We start from the raw sequence: 10,301 nt of genomic DNA, 5'->3' as shown, positions 1-10,301 counted from the left end.
TTGTCTTAACTGGTCTGACTGGTCTGGTTGTCCTTGTCCTAACTGGTCTGACTGGTCTGGTTGTCCTTGTCTTAACTGGTCTGACTGGTCTGACCTCCAGGTGTGGTGTACCTTGGTGGCGCTGGCGGTCCCACAGAGGGAGCACAGGACCGTGTAGGTCAGGTCTCCTCGTCCTCCTCGCTCCAGCGGCTCGCTCCACTCCAGGGTCACAGAGGTGTCGTTGATCTGACTCACAATGGAGCGGGGAGCAGAGGGGGGGCCTGAGGGGGTCAGAGGTCACTGAGGTCAGACACTGACCTGCTCTGTCTTCACTCAAAGTCGAAGCCCTGAGTTTAGACTCACAGGCGGAGCAGTGCAGGTCAGAGAGCAGGAAGATCCTTATTTCTGCCAAAAACGGCCCAAAAGTGAGTGGAGTCTGGTGGAGCCTACTTTGATTATCAGAAACTCTTCTGTCTCCAGCTGATTAGAGGCTTCCACACACACACACACACACACACACACACACACACACACACACACACACACACACACACACCTGAAACATGAAACCTGTGTGTGTGCAGTGTTTTCTTACCTGTGTGACCCTTACATCTCACACACACACACACACACACACACACACACACACACACACACACACACAGAGGTAATGAGCCTATTAATTTGGCCTAATTGCCGTTGCCTGGGGCGATGTGTTTAAAGGGGTGGAGTCAGGGTATTTAAAGGGGTGTGTGTAGAGTGAATATTAGAGCAGCTTGTGTGTGTGTGTGTGTGTGTGTGTGTGTGTCTGTGTGTGTGATATGTGTAAATTATTAAAGGGACACTCCACCAGTTTTATATTTGCATGATTTCTTCTTTGACGCCATCTGTTACTCAAATGATGTGACAGTGATGTCATACCTCAGACTACAAGCGTCTCACGTTAAATATGAAAGACGGGACTCCAATGACAGATAGTATCCAGGTGAATTATGGGAAATGTGGGACTACCAGACCACCTCAAAAGAAAGACAGAAAGAAGTCTTACGTGTGCAGGCTGTGTGCGGCGGATCGGAGTCGGCTCGATGGTAACCAGGGCGACAGGGGCAGTAGGCGGAGCCTGGGATCAGTGTGTTGCTATTGGCCGGACACGGGCCACAGCCACCAGGTCCGGACGCCGCCTTGAACTGACCTGACGGACAGGCTGCAGACAAACACAGGGTTAGCATTAGCATTAGCATCTCAAACTGAAACATCTTAAATCTGCAGTTTCTAAAGTAGAACTCTGGTGAATCCCGTCTTCAGCAGGAACCAGTGGACCACAGACAGGAAGTCAGACGGTATTCAGGGACGGACCAACATGATGTTTGTTGGTCTGAACTAGCAGCAGACTGATGATTCGCTGGAGGAATCTGAACAATAACTGAGCAGAGACAGGATGAGAGGCAGGAAGTGACCTTGACTTCAACAGGATGTGGAAAGTGCTGCCATGATGTCATCACATCATCTCCCGCCAAGCAAGTGCACGCACGCACGCACACACACACACACACACACACACACACACACACACACACACACACACACACACTCTCTGTCAGATTAAGCAGCAGAAGTTGACCTCTGAACTTTTCACTCAGCCAGGCTTTTACTTTAACCCTGCTCCCCTCTGTGTGTGTGTGTGTGTGTGTGTGTGTGTGTGTGCACGATGTTAAGCAGAAACAGAAGCGAACCCCGGCTGGTGTCGCCACTGCAACACTTCCTGGTTGCAGTCAGCTGACCTCTGACCTCACAGAGAATAACAGGAAGCTCCTCTGGTGACCTCGCTGAGCGACACACAGACGGGACGACACACTGCAGGCTGCATACTCGTTTAACACTGTTATTAATTACTGATTACTATTTAGCTCTAACAACCCCTCCTGCTCCTCCTGCTCCTCCTCCTCCTGCTCCTCCTCCTCCTGCTCCTCCTGCTCCTCCTCCTCCTCCTCCTCCTCCTGCTCCTCCTCCTCCTCCTCCGTCATACTGTCAACACGTGACTGTAATTATCTGCAGCTTCTCTGTGTAAACTACTGCCCTCTGTTTACACTGTGTGTGTGTGTGTGTGTGTGTGTGTGTGTGTGGAAGGAATTTTAAGTGCTGATAGTGAGAAGCACACTTGACCTCTCACACTGAAGATGCTTTTACTTTGTAAACTGGCTGACAGTGCTTTTATTTTGTAAAATAAACGATGGGGGGTTCAGGTCTGGACGGGTCCGCTCCGGTTTCAGGAGGTTCTCGTCCGAGTCGAGTCTCGACAAGTCGAGTCGGGCTAGACGATGGTGCTTTTATTTTGTAAACTCTCACCCCGACAGCGCACGTCGGTGTCGCCCGCCTCGTATCCGGGGCGACAGGCGCAGCTGGATGTCGGCTGCCCCACCCACTGCCCGTCCTCGCCGCAGAGCATGGTGGGAGGTCGCGACTGCTCACCAGGCGGAGTGACGGCGTTCTCCACACACACACCCTGAGCCTGCAGCACGCACGCACACACACACACACACACACACACACACACACACACACACATACATGTGTGAGAAGACTTTCAAAATTAAAGCCTGTAAATAATAGAAATCATGTTCTCAAACTTTGTTACTATTACAGTACTTTTATTTTGTAAACTAAATAAAGATGCTTTTACTTTGTAAACTTCCTGACAGGTGTTATTTTATGAAGCTTTTACTTAATGATTTTTTTTTACTTTTATTCTGTAAGTCCGATGCTAAAGCTTTTATTTTGTAAAGTAACTGATGGCACTTCCTCTTCACTGACTGGCGTGCCGGCTGTGGTTACCTGCTCCACCAGCGAGTGGGGGATGGTTTCGGGGAAGGAGGCGAAGGCGCGGTGGAGGGGCGGGCACTTCCTGTAGAAGACGCGTACGGAGAGCAGCGCCATGCAGGCGCCCTGCGTCTGGAAGGCCAGGTAGAGCCCCGCCCCCCTCAGCTGGTCGAGGCGCAGCAGTTTGATGTTGGAGCGCCGGTCGCCACCGACCCGCCGCAGGTGGTCAGCGGCCACCGTGGACACTTTGGTGTACGGGTTCTCCATCCAGGACGGGTGAGTGGGCGTGGCCTCGTCACTGTCACTCTGGTAGTAATAAAGGTTAAAGGTTTCTTTACAGTGACGGCGGTTCAGACCAGAACACTCCATCATGGAGAACCTGAGGGAACAATCATTGATCACCGATCAGTAACTCGTCAGACATGATGTTTCATGCTTCATAATCAATACATTATACTGATATTTGATTCCAGTCACTTTAACAACGCTGTGAAGTCTAATCAATAAAGTTATTATTAACCTTTGATTTCATTTATTACGTCCTGTTTCAACAGCTGATCAATAGTGAATTTGTTTTCTCATCATAGGATACATTGATCAATCACTCATCAATCACATTGATTAATCACCGACCGGATCTCGACGTAGATCGTGGTCGCCGCCCTTCGGGGGATCCAGCGCGTCCTCAGCCAATAGGAGGACGGACTGTCAGGTGTGCAGATCTCGTAGGTCCGCACGCTGTTCGACTCGTCGTCCAATCCGCTCACTTCGTCCCACTGCAGACAGACGGAGGGGACACTGAGTGGTTATTGATTAGCACTCTGCATTGAAATCAATGGGAGATGTTAGCTGGAAGCTAACAGATTGTTAGCTGAGTGTGTGCAGAGTGTGTGGACCTGTGGATCATCAGCAGGATGGTTCGTCCAGCGCAGGTCAGACGTCTCCATCTTGGTGTTCATCAGCACCTCTGAGAGACAGACAGGTAGAGTCAGTGAGACAGGTAAACGGATGAAGATGGAACCCCACGAGAACCTTTGAACTCTCATAGTCCCCGTCAGTCTGAACGTCCTGCAGGAGCCCTGGAACGTTCTGCGTTCTAACAGGACTCAGACTGAGAACAAGATCGGATCCTTTAAAGTCAGGTTTCATGTCAGTGCAACGAACACACACACACACACACACACACACACACACACACACTCTGAAGATCTGTGGGAGGACATGTGAGGAAGACCAGGCTTAACCTGACACACACACATCTGTAATATCAGCCATTAATAATGTTGTCTAATCAGGGAGGGGGGCCCTGACACACACACACACACACACACACACACACACACACAGAGGAAGAAGAAGAAGTTTGTGAACACACTAACCCGTCTGTTTGAACTGATCCAACCATTGAATCAGTCACCTCCACATCACCAGACTCCTTTAAGAGTTGTTGAGTTAAAACAAACTTTGTAACGTAGTGAAACTCTGAATCATCGTCTCCTTCTTGTAAATTCAGCAAATGTTCTGCATGAACTTCTTTCTGTCTTTGAGTAGAAACATGGAGTCTGTTTGTCCCAGTGATGGATTTATCTCAAATCTGTTCAAATTTGAGTTGAGTTTGGTTGTAAACTTGACTAAACAAACGTCTCTTTAAAGTTGAACCCTGACAGGAAGCATAGCACGTTACATATACGTTACATAGATGTTATAAAAACGTTATGTACGTGTTGTATCAGTCCAGAGTCAGTTTACATAGAGACACAGTGGGACACACTGAGCTTCATTCCTCAGCTGCTGCCGAGCGGAACGATGAAATGGCTGCTTTCCCTTTTTCTACACTGTAATCACACACACACACACACACACACACACACACACACACACACACTCTCTCTTTAATTCTCCTTGTCGGTTAATTAAAACGAGAAGTCACTGAAGTAATTAGAGGAAATGAGACGTGTGTGTGTGTGTGTGTGTGTGTGTGTGTGTGTGTGTGTGTGTGTGTGTGTGATCAGACTGGTTCAGCTGAGTAACATGAATCACTCACACACACACACAGTCAGTATTGGATGATCACAGGTTGAGGTGTCTGATGTCCCGCTGCACCTGAACGCCTCTCTGCTCGCTGCAGGGCTGTGATGTCATGTCATGTGATCAGGGCCCGTCTGTGGTACCGACCGTATGAGTAACTGTCCTCTGTCAACACCTCAGAACTTCACATGGCCTCAGACCCTATCTGACGGACAGACGGGAGGGGAGGGACAGACCCTATCTGACAGACGGGAGGGGAGGGACAGACCCTATCTGACGGACAGACGGGAGGGGAGGGACAGACCCTATCTGACAGGCGGGAGGGGAGGGACAGACCCTATCTGACGGACAGACGGGAGGGGAGGGACAGACTCTGTCTGACGGACAGACGGGAGGGGAGGGACAGACGGGAGGGGAGGGACAGACCCTATCTGACAGACGGGAGGGGAGGGACAGACCCTATCTGACAGACGGGAGGGGAGGGACAGACCCTATCTGACGGACAGACGGGAGGGGAGGGACAGACCCTATCTGACAGACGGGAGGGGAGGGACAGACCCTATCTGACGGACAGACGGGAGGGGAGGGACAGACTCTGTCTGACGAACAGACGGGAGGGGAGGGACAGACGGGAGGGGAGGGACAGACCCTATCTGACAGGTGAGTCTGACTTCAGTCACGGACAAACTGAACGCGTCCGTCAGCCTCAGCTAGCTCGCTAGCTTCCAGCTCGGTGGGCTTGTTTAACTTCAGCTCCACCTGTTTGCCCATTGATCCGCTGGGACTGACTGATGTGTGACATCACAGAGGCTCCGCCCACTATACCTCTACGCAAGCTGGTGACACACACACACACACACACACACACGTTACTAATCAACATCACAGCCTGAGCCAATTAAATCCCAGTATGTGCGTCTGTGTGTTCAGTTTATAGAGTCTGACTGCATCTCAGCCACACACACACACACACACACACACACACACACACACACACACACACACACACATTCAGGGCGAGTGTCTTGTATAAACATCCCGCCAGCGTTGTCATGGTAATTTCCGTGTCCTCGTCATGCACTCTTATCACCAGATCCACTGTTTACAGTGTGTGTGTGTGTGTGTGTGTGTGTGGTCTCATGCAGGGACTTGCCCTCTCAGGACACACACACACACACACACACTGGGTCGTTCGTACCGTGCTCAAACACGTTCAACCCCAAAGTCCAGTTTATTGGACTAGTGTTGGGGGTCCTGGTCCTGGTCCTGGTCCTGGTGCTTCAGCCCGGTGAAGCTACTTGTGCACGGACACAAGCACGACGTGCTCAGGCCCGGTTACAGCCGGAGCAATGTGAGTGCAGGCCAGCAGCACAGGAGGTACCGAGCAACTGGGCCAAGTGTGAGTGCACGCTAATAAACCTGATGTGACTGTATACACACACACACACACACACACACACACACACAAACACACACACACGGAATAAATAAAGACTTTTGAAGACACAAAGTAAGTCAGGACTCTAAACCGGGACCGGGTTTAACTGGGCTCTGAACCGGGGCCGGGTTTAACTGGGCTCTGAACCGGGCCAGGTTTAACTGGGCTCTGAACCGGGCCAGGTTTAACTGGGCTCTGAACTGGGGCCAGGTTTAACTGGGCTCTGAACCGGGGCCGGGTTTAACTGGGCTCTGAACCGGGGCCGGGTTTAACTGGGCTCTGAACTGGGGACGGGTCCTTTCAGATACTAAATCCAGAGGACAGAACAAAGAGAGGGAGGGCGGTGGAGAGAGGTTGTCTTTGAGTGGCTGCAGGGTTAAAACCAGAACAACAGAACAAAGACAGCGAGCAGATGGAGGACAATCTGGAGACACACCCACACACACAGGGACAAATCAAACACTTCATGTCCACGAGGGACAGAGCGCCTCAAGTTTCCAACCAAACTTCACTCAAATTGTAACTAATTCACAGAAACTCATTAGCCTCAGACAGAAGCACTTGTATTTAGCTCTGTACAGACTTGTTGTTGACTCACTTCAGTGTTCGACAGAACGGTTCTGAGTGAAGACGATGTTTTAAGTGATGGATCATGTGGGACAGTCCAGCCTGCAGGACTCACAGCGAGGACCTGCTGAAACCTCAGACGGTTTCCTCTCAGTCTGCTTCTGTTTCTAATAAAGCTCAGGTGACTGTTTTCTTTGCGTCTTTGTGTTTCTTCTGTAAAAAGAGTTTTCAGCTGAACTGAAGAAGGAAACGTTCTGGTGGAAGTGAATCACTCATCAGTAACAACTGCTGCTTTAAAACAGACCGAGTGGGACGAGCTTTTCCACTGTCGGTCCAACAGAACAAGAAGCACATGACTGTGACACACACTTTGCTGTTTTCTGACAGTTTGTATGGATTCTTAACAACATGAAATAACTCATCTACAGAGCAGTCACTGTTATATCTCTCACAGACAAATAAGCAGGTGGACCAACACTTTACCCTACGCTCAGTCTTTATGCAATGCTAACCTAGCTTGTTCTGGGATGAGCACTATGTTGTTTTAACACTTTTTTGAATGGTGTTTGGTTCAAGAGGAAGTCGAGGAATGAAAGGTATTTTTAACGGAAGAAGAAAGTGAGTGTGGTTCTGTGGAGGTCTTCATCTCTGCAGGTGGACAACATTGTAGGCATTCCTGGAGGTCTCCGACAGAATCAGGTTGTTTTCAGGTATTTTTGAATTGAGTTTGGTGTAAGTTGTTTTCAAGGTTTTTTGAATAGAGTTTGGTGTAAGTTGTTTTCAAGGTTTTTTAAAGGGAGTTTGGTGCAGAGACGAGTTGTGAAAGACTAAATGGATCCTCAGGTGAGAACGTGTCACTTGACGTTGTGGTTCTGTGGGGAACCTTCAGGACCGTTTGAAAGCTCTCCACCTGCACAGAACCACACTCGCTTCTTTCTCTCATATTGCAGTTTATTTTGTGTTTACACCAAACTCCATTCAAAAAACGCTGAAAACAACGAACAGCTCACCTCAGTCTGAGCCTCATCCACACTGCAGCTCCGACAATAAGTCGGCTGATGATTGGCAGATGTTTTCATGATTAATCATGTTGAAGTGGACTGAACCCGCTCAGCTCCTCTGTTCTGTCTTCAGATGATCAATCACAGTGACTGGCTGTTATCTCCTCTCGTCACTGATCGATCAGCCCGTCAGATGTGTGTCCTGCAGTATGGATGAGTACGGCAGCTGATAAGGGACACGCGGGTCTCGTCTTACCTTCCTCGGCCCTGCAGCAGGTCAGCAGCAGCGGGAGGAGGAGCAGTTGCAGCCCGCAGGAGGAGGCCCGTCCCGGGGCCACAGGGGCCCGCGGCCCCCGCCGACCCTCCATCCCCCCTCCGGAAAAATCAAATCCAGACCCGATCAGACCCGAACCCTGGTCCGTCCCGGAGCCGATCAGACCTATCGATCACTGATCACTGACCGTCAGCTGGGCTCGCTCTCCGCCGGCCGCGCGCGCCTCATTGAGCCCAACAGGTTGAAGAAGAAGAGTTAATCAACGGATCGATGGATCAATGATCCGCTGGCGGAGGGAGAGGAGGAGAGGAGGAGAGGAGGGAGAGGAGGAGAGGAGGGAGAGGAGGGAGAGCTCCAGCTGCTCCACAGGGACGCTCCAAGATGGACGCTCCGACAGCAGGACGGCACGGACAAGTTAGAGAAGAGACGAAGAAGAAGGAGAAGAAGAAGGAGAAGAAGAAGAGGAGCTGCTCTGCCTCTGGACTCGGTCCGCTCCTCCTTCATCCCTCCATCCCTTCACCACTTCACCACCTCCTCCGGAACTTTTCCGGCTCTTTCTCTGCTCTGAATCCACTTTGTCCTCCAGGACAGACGAGCGGGGCGCGGCTGCCTCCGGGGCCGGGAGAGGAGCTCTGAGAGGCGGCCTGGTGAGCGGAGAGGGGTCGGTGTGACGGCTGGAGGGTCTCACGCACACGGACTCACACGGACTCACACGGACTCGCGCTGGGCGGGTCACGGTACCAGCAGCTCTCTGTGTGTCCGTCGGAACTAAAGTTGAGACAAAAGCAGCCGGAGTCAGGTTACACCTCTGGGTCAGGACACGCCCCCAGCGGGGCTCTGATTGGCTGAGCCCCTCCGAGGGGCGGGGCCTGCAGAGTGAAGGAATGTGTACATTCATGTCTGAGTCCGGGCCGACCGGACCGACCCAGACCCAGTTCATCGTCTTATAATGAACCAGTTAACAGTTAATAAACCAGTGACTCTCAATACAGGAGAGGAACATGTTGGTGTTTGTTTTAATAATGTTTGTGTCTGTTTTATTAATGTTTGTGTTTGTTTTAATAATGTTTGTGTCTGTTTTATTAATGTTTGTGTTTGTTTTATTAGTGTTTGTGTTTGTTTTATTAATGTTGGTGTTTGTTTTATTAATGTTTGTGTCTGTTTTATTAATGTTTGTGTCTGTTTTATTGATGTTTGTGTTTGTTTTATTAGTGTTTGTGTTTGTTTTATTAATGTTTGTGTTTGTTTTGTTAGTGTTTGTGTTTGTTTTATTAATGTTGGTGTTTGTTTTATTAATGTTTGTGTCTGTTTTATTAATGTTTGTGTCTGTTTTATTGATGTTTGTGTTTGTTTTATTAATGTTTGTTTTGTTAGTGTTTGTGTTTGTTTTATTAATGTTGGTGTTTGTTTTATTAGTGTTTGTGTTTGTTTTATTAGTGTTTGTGTTGTTAGTGTTTGTGTTTGTTTTATTGATGTTTGTGTTTGTTTTATTAATGTTTGTGTTTGTTTTGTTAGTGTTTGTGTTTGTTTTGTTAGTGTTTTTGTTTGTTTTATTAGTGTTTGTGTTTGTTTTATTAATGTTTGTGTTTGTTTTATTAATGTTTGTGTTTGTTTTGTTAGTGTTTGTGTTTGTTTTATTAATGTTTGTGTTTGTTTTGTTAGTGTTTGTTTTATTAGTGTTTGTGTTTGTGTTGTTAGTGTTTGTGTTTGTTTTATTAGTGTTTGTGTTTGTTTTATTAATGTTTGTGTTTGTTTTGTTAGTGTTTGTGTTTGTTTTATTAGTGTTTGTGTTTGTTTTGTTAGTGTTTGTGTTTGTTTTATTAGTGTTTGTGTTTGTTTTGTTAGTGTTTGTTTTAATAGTGTTTGTGTTTGTTTTGTTAGTGTTTGTGTTTGTTTTGTTTGTGTTTGTTTTGTTAGTGTTTGTGTTGTTAGTGTTTGTGTTTGTTTTATTAGTGTTTGTGTTTGTTTTATTAGTGTTTGTGTTGTTAGTGTTTGTGTTTGTTTTATTGATGTTTGTGTTTGTTTTATTAATGTTTGTGTTTGTTTTGTTAGTGTTTGTGTTTGTTTTGTTAGTGTTTGTGTTTGTTTTGTTAGTGTTTGTTTTATTAGTGTTTGTGTTTGTGTTATTAGTTTGTGTTATCAGATGCTGATGAATTAAAGCTCAGTTGATGTGGAGTAAAGTCTCTGTTTGTTCTGG

The 10,301-nt window shown here is 48.0% G+C and overlaps 1 protein-coding gene across 3 annotated transcripts in view; it reads right to left on the bottom strand.

Moving 5' to 3' along the window:
* Positions 1 to 8,852, bottom strand: part of LOC311252004 (ephrin type-B receptor 4b-like) — a 22,150-nt gene extending 13,298 nt beyond the window's left edge. For 2 of the 3 annotated variants that reach the window (XM_084344746.1, XM_084344747.1), the window contains exons 1-7: positions 8,087 to 8,852; positions 3,693 to 3,763; positions 3,430 to 3,572; positions 2,812 to 3,175; positions 2,326 to 2,488; positions 1,028 to 1,183; positions 112 to 260 (exon numbers count right to left, since the gene is read on the bottom strand). In XM_084344746.1, the coding sequence (XP_084200872.1) occupies positions 112 to 260; positions 1,028 to 1,183; positions 2,326 to 2,488; positions 2,812 to 3,175; positions 3,430 to 3,572; positions 3,693 to 3,763; positions 8,087 to 8,198 (1,158 nt within the window). In that variant the 5' untranslated portion in view covers positions 8,199 to 8,852. Of the gene's footprint in view, positions 1 to 111; positions 261 to 1,027; positions 1,184 to 2,325; positions 2,489 to 2,811; positions 3,176 to 3,429; positions 3,573 to 3,692; positions 3,764 to 7,839; positions 8,043 to 8,086 lie in introns of those variants that run through there. The other variant, XM_084344748.1, reaches the window with a different exon arrangement.
* Positions 8,853 to 10,301: the final 1,449 nt, after the last annotated feature.

The sequence above is a fragment of the Pagrus pagrus genome, assembly GCF_965226575.1.
Source record: "Pagrus pagrus genome assembly, chromosome: 22".
NCBI classification, from domain to species: domain Eukaryota; kingdom Metazoa; phylum Chordata; class Actinopteri; order Spariformes; family Sparidae; genus Pagrus; species Pagrus pagrus.
This window is presented reverse-complemented; position numbering and strand designations above follow the sequence as displayed.